Source organism: Sceloporus occidentalis, unplaced genomic scaffold (assembly GCF_023333645.1).
Source record: "Sceloporus occidentalis isolate IW3139 unplaced genomic scaffold, rSceOcc1.0.p SCAF_223, whole genome shotgun sequence".
Classification (NCBI taxonomy): Eukaryota; Metazoa; Chordata; class Lepidosauria; order Squamata; family Phrynosomatidae; genus Sceloporus; species Sceloporus occidentalis.
In genome coordinates, this window is record NW_028317203.1 from 1,168,372 (window position 1) to 1,186,215 (window position 17,844).

General features: G+C 41.1%; 1 protein-coding gene across 1 annotated transcript; it reads left to right on the forward strand.

The window, feature by feature from the left end:
* Positions 1–574: 574 nt before the first annotated feature.
* LOC149276964 (solute carrier family 13 member 1-like) lies at positions 575–16,563 on the forward strand. The gene is made up of 16 exons (XM_089503246.1): positions 575–751; positions 3,228–3,356; positions 4,051–4,187; positions 6,891–7,066; positions 7,850–7,886; positions 8,655–8,700; positions 9,211–9,249; positions 9,868–10,016; positions 11,303–11,422; positions 11,620–11,718; positions 12,603–12,704; positions 13,804–13,904; positions 14,450–14,577; positions 15,301–15,462; positions 15,707–15,844; positions 16,420–16,563. Exons 1-16 carry the CDS (start codon positions 575–577, stop codon positions 16,561–16,563), a joined length of 1,884 nt encoding a protein of 627 aa, XP_089359372.1.
* The last annotated feature ends 1,281 nt before the right edge of the window (positions 16,564–17,844 follow it).

The following is a 17,844-nucleotide window of genomic DNA, read 5'->3' on the forward strand; positions in this document are numbered from 1 at the left end:
TCTTTAAATCAGAAATTAATAAGAGATCACAGCCTGGCCCCACAAGGCAGACAGCGATAAGGGGAGAATGAATGGGCTGAGTGACGGTATCTGAGCCCAGGTGGGCAGCACAATGCAGCATTTCAGAAGCTCAGCCCAAGGTGGGGGCAGATAGATCGGGCTGCTGGGGGGCAGATAGATCGGGCTGCTGGGGGGCAGATAGATCGGGCTGCTGGGGGGCAGATAGATCGGGCTGCTGGGGGGCAGATAGATCGGGCTGCTGGGGGGCAGATAGATCGGGCTGCTGGGGTTGGTGGGCCTCCCAGTGACGTGGCTCTGGGTAAGGAGGGCTCTGTGGATCGCTATGCAGGGCTCCTTTGTTAGTGAGAGCAGCCTGTGTGCGTAGCGTCGGCCGCTTCTCCTGCCCATCGTGTGGGGGGAGGGTCATCACAGCCCTCCCCAGGCTCATTTCCCCCTATCTGAGATGCAGAGCCCAGATATGCTTAGGTGAGGCCAGGGAAGGGCTGCAGGGAGGCTGATCCCGCAGCGCACTCCGCATTTGGAACCCCCAGGACCCGCGCTCCTCGCCCCCTGGATGCCGGCCCCGGACCTGCCCCCTCTGGAGCACCCCCTGCCTGTCTGGATCCCCGGATTGTTGTGTCTTCACATGGCTCTGTCTTTATTGCGGCAGCTCTGGCAGCAGAAAGATGTCGTCATCACTTTTGTGCTGCCTCTTCTCTTCCTTCCTCTGCCATTGATTGCACAGACCAAGGTAAAGAAAAGAGCCCCCTCCCTACCCCCTGCATGGGGGCATTCCACTCCTTAATGCCCCCTAACCCCCTGACTTCATAGGGGCATCCAACTCCTTCATGCACCCAACTCCTTAATGCCCCCTAACCCCCTGACTTCATAGGGGCACCCAGCTCCTTAATGCCCCCTAACCCCCTGACTCCATGGGGCATCCAACTCCTTAATGCCCCTAACCCCCTGACTGGATGGGGGCATCCAACTCCTTAATGCCCCTAACCCCTCTGACTCCATGGGGCATCCAACTCCTTAATGCCCCTAACCCCCTGACTGGATGGGGGCATCCAACTCCTTAATGCCCCTAACCCCCTGACTGCATGGGGGCATCCAACTCTTTAATGCCCCTAGCCCGCTGACTGCTCATTAAAGAGCCAGCTGTGTTCCTTGGTGTCAGTAACCTGCTAGACTGTAAAATATCTGGCACCCTAATTAAATTAAAAGTCCTTTGAACCCAATAATGGGGATTAGAGGGGCTCCTGGTGTCTCCAATTTTGCCCCTCAGTCACACTCAGTCCTAGAGGAAGGATCGGCATCCAGTTGGTACTCAGTCAATCACCCGGGGTCATGTAATGAATGAGTATTGTGTATGTAGGGTTATTAGGGCAGCGTTTGTGTAATTCTGGATTGACGTGATGCCCGTCCATGGCTCCTAGAAATGAATTGGAGACCCGATTACCTAGTCGCTAGAAGACAGATCTATTGTATGACTGCTTGCCAATAACACAAAAGTGTAGGAGAACTTAGTAAATTGCAAACTATTTTCTAGCTGATTGCCTGTATGCTGAGACTTAAGGAAGTTTTATATAGCAGAAGTGAAGTTAACTGGAACAGCCTCCTAGCAGAAGTGGTAGAGGTTAATACAGCAAGGGAATTTAAATATGCATGTAAGACGAGACCAACGACTGATTAAGGTCTGAGTCTTTACAGCAGGAAAAACGGGTGACTAGACGGCCTAATGCGTCTGATCTTTTCAGTATCAAATGGGAGGTTTATTCAAGTCTTTAGCACTGGCTACCTTAATCACGTTGGCTGAGTGTGACGGAAGTTAGTCCAGGTATAACTCCAGGTATACTTAATGAGCTGTCCACTTTGGGGCAATCTCAGAATTTTGGAAGGTCTTTGTTCTGTGGACAGTTTATAGAAGTTGTATATTTTTGTTGGATGCCCAATAAAGACATATATGATGTGATTCCTAGAGCTGTGTTAAAACCCCATGGAATGTCCCAAACCTATTAATGCAGAGCGTTGCACACAGAGATAACATAACGACTGCTGTGGTATTTCAACTTTAACCAGGTCAGCTTCTTCTACCTAACCTGCCGTTATGGTCTGACCGGTCTGCCAGGGACTCCTACTGAGAAAAATAAATAAATAAATAATATATATATATATATATATATATATATATATATATATATATATATATATATATATATATATATATATATATATATATATATATATATATATATATATATATATATATATAAATAAATATTGGATTATACACATTCATTATATATAATATATATTTTTATGTGTATCAACCAATATTATATAATATATATGTGTTTCTTGTATATTGGTCTATAAAATGTTTGAGTAGGATTTAACAAAAGTTTGAGATGGTTAAATCCATATTAAAATCAATGAATTGACCTCAGGCTGATGTAACCATCACTGGCCACATCGTGAGGCTGCGGCTGCCGAATCTGAATTACCGGTGTATGTCTGCTGTGGAAATACCGGTATCATTTTTTTAAACCCGTGGATACAATGAAAGGTCTGTAGTGCAGTTCAGTGGCTCGAGTGTCTATAAACCGCTACTCCAAAGCGCATGTTGATTCTACGCTCCATGGAGGCTGTTGAGTGAAACAGTTAGAAAGTGGGGAGGGAAAAAAAAAATGAGACAAACTTTCCGTGGTGTGACTTTCAGGAAGTCCCTGTGCGGCTAGTTAGCGTAACACGAACAATGATGAACAGTGTCTGTTAGCCACGCTGATCAATGGCTTTATTCATTAGCCGGCTTTCTGCTCCATCAATGGAAAGCTACTTTGGGATCCTGATCTGATCTCTCTGTAAAATAAAATGTTCTTACGCAGGAGAGCTTACAGTCTAAATGATTGTGTGAATCAGGTTAGGTTTATATGTTTTCTGTAACTTTTTATAACTTGTTTGTAGGACTGCAACTAAAGATTATTTTCAGAATCAATTAGTTGCCGGACATTAGTAGTCTGGACATCTTCTCCATTCAGCTCCAAACTAGCATCTATCTGAAGTAAGTTCTTTAACTTTAAAACAATAGTGTGCTGTACCCAGACCAACTAATCGATGAGTATCGTTGACAGCGATTTCATTATGGATCTAGTCGATTAGTTGTTTCAGCCCTGCTTGTTTGTAATCTGTACAGAGATGAGTAACATTGTTTCTTGGTGTTTCAGGAAGCAGCATGTGCGTACATCTTACTGGTCACCGCCACGTTCTGGATCTCGGAGGCCATACCCCTGGGCGCTGCCGCTTTGGTTCCGGCGTTCTTGTTCCCTCTCTTCAGTGTTATGAAATCGAGTGAGGTTAGTGAATTATTAAACCTAAAACAAGGCTGATTGTACCAAGATGCTGAACACTGTCTACAACTAAAATAAAACAAAAGCTTAATTACACAGATTAAAGGGCAGACACACTGCGCCGAAACTCTGATAGAGCTCGATTCATATATGGTCCTTGCACTTTTGAGAGGTTACTGTTGAGCAGAACTATGGGAACCCAATATCTAGTGGTTCTAAGGTTCTGTGCAAACGTAGCGGACCCCTTTGTAACAGTAACATCATAAACCGCAATCGTGCTTTTGGGAAATAAAGCATCATCATCTAAGGGTCTTCCAGAACAACATATTTTATTTACACAAATGTATTAATATGGGTCCTGCAGTTTTAAAGAAGTAGGGATTCGAGTATCAAATGGGAAGACAGGGTTGTAGGGGTCCAAGTATCAAATAGGAAAGGTTCTTCTAAAAAGAAGAGACCCTTGTTGGGTATGATACATCCTTTTTATTTGACTTCTGGTTGCTTTGGACCTCAAAGTTGGGATTCCTGTGCTTTAACGTGTTACTAATTCAATAAATATTTCTGTAGCCGTACCTTGGGGATACAGTGGTGTAGGGGCTTTGAAATGCCTAATTGCTGGTGAATATGAACCCTCTCCCTTGGACAGACATTCGCGTAATTGTGGAATCTACATTTCAACTTCCTTTTTGTTGCACCGCAGGTGGCGTCGGAATACTTCAAAGACATCCACCTTCTTCTGTTTGGAGTAGTGTGTTTGGCGACGTCCATTCAGAAATGGAATCTACACAAGAGAATAGCACTTTGGATGGTTCTGTCTGTAGGAAGCCAGCCCAGCTGGTAATACTGACCTCTTCTTCTTCTCATGATCTTTTCTTTGTTTGTTGTGACATGCCAATGCTTAGGTGACAAATGGCTTCTGCGTCCCAGGAATTCCCCAGGTCCCTGACTACCACATTTTAAAAAAAAATGTTTTACTTTTGGCGTCATTAAAAAAAAAAACCTATACTTAGTAATTTGTCTGAAGCTAAAAGAGGTTAGCTCTCTGAAGCGAGCGTACATCGTAGGTTCCCAATCATCAAAAGAGATAATAGTCTAGTTGGAGTCTGCTGGGTGATCTGATGACAGAATAAGTAAACTTGCGCACCTCTATGTAAATCTTAATTGCTTCATGTTTTAACTTTACTATATATGTAACCACAAACTTGCGGGGACTGAATATCAGTCAATGCTGTGCTCCTATGGAGCATCAGCATTGAAAGAGTTAAAAAAATAAAATAAAAATAACAGCACTGACCTGGAAGTCAAGGGTGCTTCGAGGTCAATTGCTGTGAGTTAAGGTTCTGCAGCTGTTAAAACTGCTGCAGAACCATTCAAAAGTGGCCAATAGGAGTGATCTGATCATTATGGCAGCCCCTGGGTGACACTGTCTTAGAAAGAGAGAAGGGTCATCTAAGGTAAAAAAAAAAAAAAAAAAAAAAAAGTATTCCTGTAGGGGGGGGGGGGGCGGGTAGTGTTTCTGAATACAAATCACAAGTTGTTTTGGTAATTTCGTATACCCAGGGAAAGAAATGTACTGAAATACGCTATTTGGATAGAGTGGATTTGTTAAAAATGAAATTTTACTGCAATGTTTAAGCAAAAGCACAAAAACTGCTCTGGTCACTTAATGCAAACATGGCAAAAAAAAAAAAAAACGGTCCAGAAGGGGTTAAAAGTTTCTGTGACTGTCTTATTTGGGCGTAATGTAAAGATAATGGAGGATGCTGTCATGTGCTTTTGACAAACAATGATCTCTTGTCTGGTAAGAGGATTGTATGGAAGGGACACCAATGTCTCATTTCCCGTGTTTGGGGGCCGTTTCTCTTCCTCTGGTGGATAGCATAGGCTGCTCTGGGAGACATTCCTTCCCTGTTTGTAACTCTATGACTCAAGCTATGATCTCATCCTCTTACGCGCTGATGTAATACTAACTTATTTTATTAATGTATTTATCTTTTATTTAAATAGTTAACTCTGTAAAAGTTCAGATGGTACCTTCAAACATAACTGATAAATTAATATCTGTATATAGACATAATATAATTACAATTCAGATGCCTACCACAGAATGACGTGAGGTTCTCTGAGTAGTGGTATATTTTTCTTGGCGATGTGTTTTACGGTAGAGGGCGTTTAGCCTCTACCCGCCACATCTTGTATTCAGTCCAGCTTCCTACTGCAGCAGACAGAAACCAGTCTGAAGTAATTGGTCCCAGGAGGTCGGGATAGCTGTGTGCGTGCGTGTGTGTGTGTGTGTGTGTGTGTGTGTGTGTGTGTGTGGTTTCTGACTTGGTGATTCCTAGACACTGTGTCATACAGAAAGCATATGCTTATCCATGTCGCTAGCCGGTACCCAGAGTCCCTTGTGGTACTTGATTGTGTACCAGACGTTTAGACAGATACGCCTTTTTATGTATGTGGATACGGAAGTAAATAACATCACATAACTTGCATGTTATATGCATCCAAGTTTTGGATCAAGTGGTTAAATCTGTAAAGATGAAATAAATACAAAGGCTGATGGTGTAGCTGTAGTCAGGAGGCATGAACTGTTCTGGTTCCTGAGAATATCCCATCTACTACGTTCATTTTTCTTTTTGTGTATCAGCAATCTAGAACCTAAGGGTAGAATTATTATATGCGATACAGATTCTTACGAAATTCTAGAACCAGGACAAAATTGTAAATGGTCCCTAGATCAAACAGATTCTTCCAGCAGTATAGTCGAGCTGGCACTTGAAGACATCAAACGTTCTGATTTTTCTGTCACCGACAGGACCATGCGCTCAACAGAAACTCATCTTGACTCAGCTCTAGTGCACGATCAAGTAAAACAAAAAGCCGGAGACTCGTTAATCCCTGAGTTTCTGTTGAGTTGTTGCAAGTGCAAGTTAGAACACTGCTTGTACTTGCACATGGAAACATTATTTGGAACTTAAAATATATACATTGTACAGGGCCAGCTCAGTCTTTTTTGCAGGAGGACCTCACTGGGGTTTGGTTCATCATAATGTGGCGTGAAGTCATTGAGCTGAAATGTCCAACTCTCCAGCAGCCCTGTGTGTCAGAATTAAGAGCCTGGGGAGACTATGGTTGTTGGGATTAGACATGACCAGACACCACTGAGACCGCATGATATGGACCAAGCGTGTAGACTGTGTTGTCTTGGATAATTGCTGTTCCACACATGTGTGACAACTTCCTGCTTTGAATTAAGTGGCTGGCAGGAGACTCGACAGACGCTTATATTATAGATCTTAAAATGGCTTTAATCTATTCCTACTGTTACTGCTTGTAGTTGCACCAGAATTAACAATATGAACTGGGTCTGTGGGTATTTTAATGAGGTGAAGATGAAGATGTCCCGATATGATTTCAGAGACGAGGGACCCAGTTACGCTAACAGCCATCAGATTTTTGTTCTAAACGTAGTTTCTTCATTTAGTATAAAATGCAAGATGTTTGAACTATCAACCAACTACTCTGATTACTTTTTTTTAGGCTTTTGCTGGGTTTTATGAGCTGCACGTCTCTGCTGTCCATGTGGTTAAGCAATACTTCCACCGCAGCCATGGTCATGCCTATTGTGGATGCAGTGCTCTATCAACTAAACAGTGCTACTCCAGAGGAGAAGGCTTTGACTAACAGCAAGACGAGCACACGGGAGAACAATGAAGGTATGTATGTTCATGAGATCCTCTCTTTGGTTTGTAGGACCTTTGTCGACCTGCTCGGTTTCTCTGTCCTTAGTGTCTGGAGATGCATAGCAGGCTAACTGGACTTGGGGTGCCAGCTACATATACCCTACCTAGTAGAAGTCTGCGTCCTGCTTTTAATAATCGGTATATGTACTCTTTATGGAGTAGCTCATCCTCCCGCTTCAGAAATCTCTTGAATTAAAATGCACGCATGAGATTTCCGTTAAAGACGATGCCTCGCCTTTTTGCCTACACTTCCCTCGTGTAGGGGAGATAATTCTGATGGTCGGTCCATGAGATGCTTTTTGAATGTTGAATTCTCTGCTTGTGTGTTACCCACAAATTTTTAGCTTGTGCTAAATTTGAGATTTACTGTCAACTCCTCTAAGAATAATTTTTTGTGTGCTTTGGGCCAACGTTCCTTACATACATTTTTGTAAGACTTTTAAGCATCCTGATCTTCTGATCTTATAGAGCAAATAATTCCTGCCGAGGATGCTGAATATCGTATTTCATCTCTATAAAGAGAAGCCCTTATAATGGGTTTGTCAAAAATGTGAAGCTATATCTGGTCAGTGGCTCTGATCCTTCTGAAAAGAACCCCTTATAAAGCAGTAGGGAACTTAATGATGGCGGAATCTTGGAACCTTTTTTTTAAATTCCCCCCTCATTTAAAACTGGAGCATAACAGCCTTTCATAAGTCTATTCTATTTGCATATTACTTTTTAGCTTGTTAATAAGTCTGTATTTCTCATTTACAGATTCTACAAAGATTGATTTGGCCTCTTTTCCAGAAAGGTAAATAAATGTCCGTGTGATTCGAAAACAAAAAGCATCTTAAGCAAGAAGAATTGGAGAGAACTAAGTAATAGACTGATTTATTCTCAAACATGTATACATTGTATTTTTTAAGTGTTACAGTAAAGAGATAAAATTACTTTATAGATATATTCCACTCATTCCTGATAGAGGGCCTATAGATCAAAGGGGACGCTGAGCAAGAGCTTGATCTGCTTTTGTTGTGGCGCTGGTCAATTGCGTGTCTGTATATAAAGATTACTGCCAGAAGAACATGACTTCTTCAGTCAATTGCGTGTCCGTACATAAAGATTACTGCCAGAAGAACATGACTTCTTCTTGCATGGTGGCAAAAATAGGGCGATCTGTATATTCACAAAAGTATTCAGGAGCATTGAATGTTTTTGAAGAACCCCGACTTCTATATGTTTTGTGAAGGGCCAATCCCATTTAGCTTCTGGGTAGTACATAGTTAATGAGGAAAGAGTTCTGTAGTTATAGCAGCAATTGAACTATGCATTATGCAGGGTCGGGTAAGCCCGTCATAGAAGAGATGCTCACTGATGCTGGCGATCGTGATGTATAGTTTTTCATTCTCTTTAATATTCTCTTAGTATTCTGAGCACATATGAGACACCATTCCAAATGTTTTAAAAGATTCCGTAGCCTGTAATTTTTATGACGGTGATTTCCTAGCGACGGACAGAAGAATGGAAATTGGAAAGACTGCATAGAGAATGTTAACATTTTCTTTTCTTTTTGTGACAGCAATAATATTTTGGATAACGGTGTAGCAAAGACAGAAGAAAGTGAGGTACGTTATCTAAAGAACATAACATTCTCTATGCTTGGTTTCTCTCCTTTTCCATGAGTGTTCGGGACCTGCACACCAATTCCAGGTTGGTTCATATTCGTGCGCGCCTTGTTCACCCAAACGTTTTACTGAAAGGTTTTAGGGGCCACTATGCCGTCTGTGGCCCTCATTCTCCCGTTTACTCAAATACCGAGAACTAAAGATTGTTAGGAGAAACTACTAAAGAACGGGATCCTCCATGTTTTCTCGGGCTCTTATTGTATATTTATTTGTAGACCTGAAGGTCTCCATTGTCGGCAGTCATGATATTTAGGTGACGTTCCCTGCCCGAACACCACACCGAGCTGATGGTTTGGGACAATGCTAATGAAGCCCCCCCTACATGACTGTGCATCACTTTTTCATGGGCAAACTTGTCCCTATGTGAGGAAAAAAATATGCGTTATTTTGTTGTGGTAATTTAGAGGTAAAATAAAATGAATAATTTAACAGAATAACTTTATATTTCAGGAAGAGCCAACGTTTGAAAGCCGGAGATATTCAAAACAGGTAAATAACTCTGATGCAGCCTAGAAGAAATAAACTCCCAGTAAGGGGTATCTGGGGCTGGCTCCATCGCCTACATGAAGCCATTTTCCCAGAGGAGGGGGAGATCGGGGTAGCCTACTCTGGAAAGTTCCCAGGCATGCAGATGAGCGCCTGTGATATTGAGAAATGATGTCATTGGGTTATTTTCATTCTAGCCCCGGTAAATGCATTATTTATAGATTTCACCTCCCTCTACTGTTAAAATCCACCATACGTAGAAAAGAGATTCGCTTCTCTGGTGGGTCGTTAGCCTTTGGCCGAGATTGAATAATTCTGCAGGTATTCTCATTACAGTCACGTTCTACAAGTTAGAATTGGTTACCGGCAATTGAAATAACTTTCTTTACAAGAGTTGGATACAGTCACAGGAATGGTTTATAAGCCTCTTTGTGAAGTGAAGGCGTGCTATGGATTTTTGGAGGAGGCTTGGTAGTCTGTATGTTTTAATACAAATCTGAATAATTACAGGATGTATACTAAATGTTAATCTTTTCCTTATCTTATCCCATTCTGTTATCCATCTTTTGGGTATTCTCATACTCCCCTGACTCATTTTGGTGTTATCACTTGGTCCCGCAGGGCAAATCTGGCCGATTTTATAGAACTAAACGCGATCACATGATGTGCAAAGCGTTTTCTCTGGGCATCGCTTATTCTTCAACCATTGGTGGGATGTCCACGTTAACAGGAACGTCCACCAACCTTATATTTATTGAACAATTCGAAACGTAAGTACCTCTAAGTTACGAAGAATTTAAGCTGCCGGACATCTAGACATAATTGGCGAGCAGAGTTTTCTTTTACAAGAACTTTGTATTTTGGCAAATGTTGGTTTTAGGGAAGCCCCAAAATGTTACGGTACCCAGAGGGGTGGTTTACATCAATCTTCTCAGCATATAAACTTTCAATTCACTTAAGGCTGATTAAGGTTTGAGTCTACATCAGGAAAAATGGGCAAACTAGTTGGGCCAAATGGTTCCATCAAAATATTATCATTTATTTATTAAATGCCAGCAAATTACGCAGTGCTGTACAATTTAAATGGGGAAGTTCACACACATAACAAATCTACGTTAAGACATCAGGAGATGAGAACCCTGCCCGTAAGCTTACCATCTAGCCTTATGGTACTTTTACACAAAGTTCCTGGCAGCAATGGTGGGCTTTTGAGGGCCCGGCTCGAGAGCTCGCAATCTAATCTATGCTAATTCTATGCTTTGTGGAAAAAATGGTAAAATCCAAGGCTTTATCATATATTCCAGCCCAGCGATATAGAATGGTCTGTGTCACATGTGCAAAATTAAATGAATGCCATTCATTAAATTCTTGGGTAATTACAGGGTTTACCGTGCCTCCTCGCAAAGCAGCGGTTGGGTTTATAGTTAGGGGTGTCCAACCTGTGGCCCTCCAGCTGCTGCAGGACTCCATCTCCCATAATGCTCAGCTAAAGACCTGGCAGAGGAAGATGGGAGATGTAGTCTTGCAGCAGCTGGAGGGCCGCAGGTTGGACACCCCTGGTCTATTAACACATTTATTGGGATTGGAAGAAAATGTCTCCCTCTTGTGTCCAAAGCGTGCATAACAACTAAAATAAATTGAGTGAGAAACGGCTACAGATTGACAGACCAAGTAGCTCTTAAATCCTAATCCACTTCATATTTTCGGATTATTTTGAATTTATTTTTCCCCCATTATTTTTCAGTACTACCATATGTAAAATACTCTGGACTATTTGAACCAGATTCATTTTATTTTGTGTATTACTGTAGCAACTTGTGAAATGTGCTCATTGTCTTATTTTTACCGCTTTACACCAAGATTGCTTTTTGTCAGGACCCTGTGGGACAAGTGTGTTGTTTTTCATATTGAATCACAATGTTGGGATTTACCTTTATTTTAGACGCTCTATGAATTTCTTTAACTCTCGGCCACACTGCCATGGCTTGTGATGTGGTGGTCAGTCTCTCACGCTGTAAAATTACCCCAGTTATTTTGGTTTGACTTGTAATCTTAGACGTTATCCTGGGTGCCAGTTTGTGAATTTCGGGTCCTGGATTGCCTTCTCGTTCCCCATTGCCTTCATCATCTTGATATTTTCCTGGATGTGGATCACGTGGCTTTTCCTTGAATTTAGGTAACAATCTCTGTATTATTACTTGCTTCTAGCTATCGTTGATTAACATTGGAATAATGGATTATTTACTGTTCCCTTAGAGATCTAAACCAAACCTTTAGGTGATTAGTTTTCTTTCTGTGCTGGATTGTAATTAGTGGCTTTGATACCTGAAATTTATAATATATTTTTTTAATCCTATCTTTTCCTCTTTGCAGCTTCAAAGAAATGTGTTGCTGTGGAAAATCCAAATCTCCAGTTGACAAAGACTCTAGAAAGATTTTAAGGCAAGAATATGAAAAATTAGGACCATTAAGGTATGGAACTTCATGTATTGGGAGGTGTTTAAAAAACAAAAACAAAAAAAACTGCATTTGTAACATAGTTACTTAGGTTAAAAAATACAAAAAAACTTCCATTCCGTTCAGGGCGACTGTAACTAGCTATTGTTGCCGCTTTCCTTGTAGTGAAAGCCGGCTATAAGATGCGTGGCCACTCCGGCTCCCGGAGTAAAATACCCCTCTGGGGAAAAATGTTCAGGATACAAAAGGACGCACGTTATTGGGGCTGCGCATGGTTTATATAGCCGCTTTACCTGGGGGAGAGAGGTTGGCATACAACAGGAAACAGGAACGGATTAACATCATTGGCACATAACACAACGGCAAGCGATTACATCGACAATATCGGCACTAGACATGTTACGACTTATGCCCTGCTATTCAATGTGAATTGCAGTCCCAACAGCTTTCCTAAAATTGAGGTCCAACATCATTCTTGATTCGGTTTTCCATGGATCAACATTATGCAAACGTTACATTGTTATAACCCGGAACGCCGGCGTTCGCCAGGAAAACATCCAACTTTTTATTGAACATATTAACCGAATCGGACAAAACCACTTCCCTTGGCTGCGCATTCCATGTATTAACTGCCATGTTAATGTTTCTTTTTGGATACATCACATGCATGTTCTTTCCTGCATGTTAATCATATCACGGGGGTTACCAGGGGACGGTGCATCTGTTATTAAGCAACATTTTACATTTCAAAAGCTGTGGCTTGTGTCTTATAAATAATTGCAGACAATGATACGTTTTTAATTCCTCTAGCGGAGTCCGATTCCAGACATAAAGACGTTAATTAACAAGGAACTTACTAAGAAATCTATATCAATTGTCTGATGCTTTTTGGATTTCAGTTATCAAGAGGTCGTGACTCTCATCATTTTCTTATTGATGGCCTTGTCGTGGTTCACAAGGGATCCTGGATTTATCCCAGGTTGGGATTCGCTGTTTGGACTGTGAGTTGACGTGTGTTGTGTTGTTTTCCTTAGACAGAACGTTGCACCGCGTATCATGTTAAATAAGCCTTGGCGCATCTGCCATATCAGTCCGTCCTCTGGCGGTTTAATCGCATAAAAACAGCCCCGAAACGTTTAGTTTCCTTTTCAGCAACGGCGTATCAGTGCCTGGCCTGGTGTCACATGACAATTAACCCCTTCATGGCAAAGCCTGTACATGAACGGGCTCACAATGCATTAATGGGTCTTTAAGGGGTTAAGGGTTCCAGGCTAACTGATAATTGAATAAAGTATATCCGCGGAGGGTTCGGACATTACTACGGATGTACCGGGAGTGATGTTCCAAATTCTATACTTGGTTACAGAAGGGTTAAATTCAACGTCTTAATGGACCCGGAATCTGCTTATAAAAGGTTCCTAGTATTCTGAAAACTTCCCGTCTTGAAAATAGATAACGGCAAAAGGTGTTTTGTTTTTTTGTTTGTTTTTTTGTGTGAAATGGAAATGGTTTATTTCGGATAGACGTATTTATAAGGTGCTAGTCTGGTGCACGCTGCAAATACGCTGCGATCAGCAGGAACGTTAGCACATCGCCACAACTTAATTATCAAGATTAATGATGTCATTGCAAAGCGACACTTACACTGCCCGGTCCTTCAGTTCAGATTGCGCCTTCTTTGGGATATTACTGTGAAATTCAATCAGGGACTAAATAACCAAAGATTAATGCACACCTTGCTTTAGAGAGTTCGTTATTGAGGTTGAAGAAGGATTATTGTTCCATCGGCGGCTGCGCTAGCCCGCTTGGTTCTGTATAAATGAGCCTTATTGTTCGGCAGTAAGCGGTCCCTGCGTTTTCACAGCCTCTCCTTCAACAAGAGGCGAGTTGGCCTAATGCTTCGCTGAATCAGTAAGGCTTCTTAGATGTCACGTCATCATTTTACAAATCATTATTCCAGCCAACTCGGCTGTTCTTGCAGGAGGAAAATAGTCAGCAGGCTTGGCCCTTCATGAATAATAGTTAATAACGTTATCGTCAAGTTGCAGATTTTCTAATAAAAGAGATTAACGTCTTCATGTATTAATTGTACGTTTACAGGAAAGGGTACAAATCCGATGCTACCTCTGCCATTCTCTTTGGCTTTTTATTATTTATTATCCCCGGAAAGAAGCCCAGCTGGCTGCGTTGCGGATCAGGAGGTGCGTTCATCGGTGAATTGGTATTTAGGAAATATTGGTAACCTATAATTCAATGTGCCGGCCTAATGTATGAGCGATTTTTGCTAGCGAGGCCTGCGCGATTTTGTGCCAGTGTAGAACTTTTGATAGCAGACAAATGTATTCTGAAAAGAAAATACCCTTATTTTTGCACACAGACCCCTGGTACTAAAACCGGGTCTAGATTAAGAAACCGTTAATGTAATTTAATGACATCGTTTTGGCCAGGGTACGGCTGCTAAGATAGGTTGTTACACTTGTTTTATTTTTTCACTATTGTACAATGTTTAACTATAACTGGCACTTATGTTAAGTTATTTGAGGCTTGATAAGATTCTTATATAAATTTGTGGTTCTTGTATTCAAATGTTTTTCTATCTTCAATTTGTGAGGTGATCTTTCAGTTTTTTTACAACCACATTTTGGAGACATTTAAGAGGCCAAATTCATGCTTTCTGTGTTATCAGATATATTTATCTACCTTTATATTTGCATTTTATATCTTTATTTTACTTTGGTGATTTCAGAAAAGTCCAGAGTTTCCCCTGTGACGGAATCGACTCCTATGATTACCTGGAAGGAGTTTGAAGAATGTATACCCTGGCATATCGTTGTCTTGGTTGGTGGTGGCTTTGCTCTTGCCAAAGGATGTGAAGTACGTATGACCGTATAATATTGCATGTTTTTCTCTCCATTTGACTGGTTTATGTTTTATGGTTTATGTGCCTAGGATGCTCCGTCGCTCTGTGTTTTGATATAGTTTGGTCCAACCTGAGCGCCCATTGGATCAAAGCTATCAAGATTTTTACCTTGTCTAAGAATTACAGACAGCTTGTGTTGTAGTGAATCGAGAAAGGGTCCTGAATGCTCACGTGGCTTTCGATACATTCTGTGAATATGCGGGCCCGGTATAATATATCACAATAAATGCTTTCCAGAGGCTGCTATAAAAATATGTATTTTCCTGTAAATACACTTATATTTGTAGAGAATGAAACCAACTGGAGCCTCCTTTGGAGTTGGTTTGTAGAGCTTGAAAATTCGCCAAGGCGCAGCCAATGTGTTCTAAACACCTGGTGGCATTAAGGAAGCACCGTTCTTCTTCTACGTCTACCTAGAACGTGATATTTCATATTATATTCTCCCTAAATGGTTTTGGACGCCTTTCTTACATAAAGCATCATTTTGTTACGTGGGTATAAGAGCGCTTTATGTGATGTATGGTTAGATGCCAGGCAGACAAATCTGGACGACGGGTTGATATTTTTAGGAGTCAGAAAGAGGTACAATATTAGAAAGTTAGAAGCCAAATCTAAAATCTACAAGCCTGGCTCCTGTCAAGCCCTGATGTAAACCGTTCCACTATTAATGACTTTAGGTGTCTGGGCTTTCTACATGGGTTGGCCACAAGATGGAACCTCTGAGCAGTCTGCCGGTTTGGGTCATTGTTCTGATTGTCTGTCTGATGGTGACAACAGTGACTGAAGTGGCAAGCAACCCCGCTACCATTACCATATTTCAGCCTATCCTTTCTTCACTGGTAAGTTATTATTATTATCATCAATGTTCTATCCGGGGTCACTTGGTTGAGGGACCAATAACATAGGTCTATAGACACCCACATGTACTATTATTTATCACAGAGGGGAGACAGTCCGTGCCAACCCTCAAGAGTTCTTCAGCATTCACTGAAATATCTTTGACAATGCTGGCTGCAGCCGGTCCCCAATGACAGCTTCGTTGTTTTTCATTAAGTCTTCATTTGTTTTGCTTGTGTTTTACAGGCTGAAGGAATAGGTGTGAATCCACTTCTAGTCATCATTCCTGCTACAATAAGTGCCTCCTGTGCTTTCCTTTTGCCTGTTGCAAACCCCCCCAATGCTATTGTCTTCTCCTATGGACACCTCAGTGTTCCAGACATGGTAAGCAGACTGCAGGCGGCTTGTTATTTTAGAGTGAGATTTTTCAGGTTGCACAGAATAGGAAGGTTCCCATCACCCAAAATGCCTATTCCTTTAAAGGACAGACCCTCATACCCAAGATCCCCGACAGTATAGTGTCCACGAACCATACCGTAATGCGCCATTCCTAAAAGATGTTGCTGATATACCATATAGTAATAATAAGCATTCCAGAAAGTCAGCTTGTTTATATAGCTCTAAAAGCTGTACAGTTTACAGTATAATAAATGGATCTACAAGTACAGTAGTCATACGGCTAATATGATTTGGGTAGGAAGGCAGACACTACTAATACGTCTAAGTAGATCTACAGGGCAAATTTTAAGACTTGGTAAATAACATGGAGTAAACCGCTTTTCCTCTGCAAAACTAATATATATATTTTTTAAACTTTAACTGTATTGATCTGCTTTATATCTCACATTGTTGATGGAGTCATTAAAATATGATCCTGGTTAAAACATTTTATAGGTCATTGCTAAAAAGAATGTCATTGAGCGAATATTTACATCGTGTTACTTTTCTTTCACTTGCAGATAAAAGCAGGGCTGGGGACGAACCTCATCAGCATGATAACCTTGTGGTTTGCACTTTACACGTGGGGAATACCTATGTTTGATCTAAGCAGGTTTCCCAATTGGGCATTACATAACAGCACGTCATCGATCGCGCCACCTTGAAGGCATTTCCCTAACCGTCATAGAAAAAGGAAGGAAGGAAGGAAGGGGAAAAAAAACAACAAACAATTTCTTGGAGAATATCCAAATTTCACATGAAGATTAACCTGATAGGGAAATGTGCACAGAATGGGTTTGGAACACGGATCATCCCTTTTTTTTCTACTTAACTGCAGTGACATTATAAAAATATTAAGTCTTCTGTCCACTGGAAAGTGAAAAAAGCAAAATGATTTCCCCCTTCACCAATCGCGTAAAATAAGAGTAAGCGCAAACATGGCTTTTTCCATTAATCAGTTTAATGACGGTGACGTCTGTATCTGTACAGGGATAAAATGGGTTAAAAGTATCACAATAATGTATTTTAACATAAATTTAATTTTGAAAGGGTTGATCCTTGTTCTCTCTCTTCTAATGCATTTTTGGTGCTACAGGATAAGGAACAAAAAAGGCTAGTAATAATAAAACTATTATTTCTTCGTTGACCCTTTTCCTGCTCTGTTTATCTCGCACAGTTTTGTAGAGCAGGCCTCACTGGAAGCTGTGTACTTAGTTTTGTTTGGCAGGTAAAGGGTCAAACACTACTGTCCGCCTGAGAAAAGACAGCATGACAAACTTGAACTAGTTTTGTTACATTAATTGCGATACGCTCTCGTAGGACTGGAATCGATAGTTGCCTGTGATATGCAGCCAAATGCCCCGGGTCGTATCCATACGTCGGCATGTGCTGGACAATGCTTTCTTTGCGGAGTACTATAAATATTTGCATTATCACAGGTAAATTGCACAAAGCTTGTGTATTAGTTTGGGAGGTTTTGTACTAAGAATAATGTATCTTGTTAAAAATGCGGAAATAAACAAGGAGCACCTAATGTTTTAATATTAATAATGCTGATTTTGAATAAAGAAATGCAATAATTCTCTTACTTTTTTTTCTTAATTTTATTGTCTCTGTACTTTTGATATTTAAAAGTTTGTTACACAAAAGGGTTACCAATAAATAGACGGTAGTATCCTTCTGAAGCACAGGAAGCAAATCTAACATATTCACCGATCGGTCATAACATTATGGTCACCTGCCTAATATTGTGTAGGTCCCCGTCTTGCCGTGACCCATCGAGGCATGGACTCCACTAGACCTCTGAACCTGTGGTATCCGGCACCAAGACGTTAGCAGCAGGTCCTTTTAAGTCCTGTAATTTGCTAGGTGGGGACTCCATGGATCGGACTTGTTTGTCCAGCATATCCCACAGATGCTCGATTGGATTGAGATCTGGGGAATTT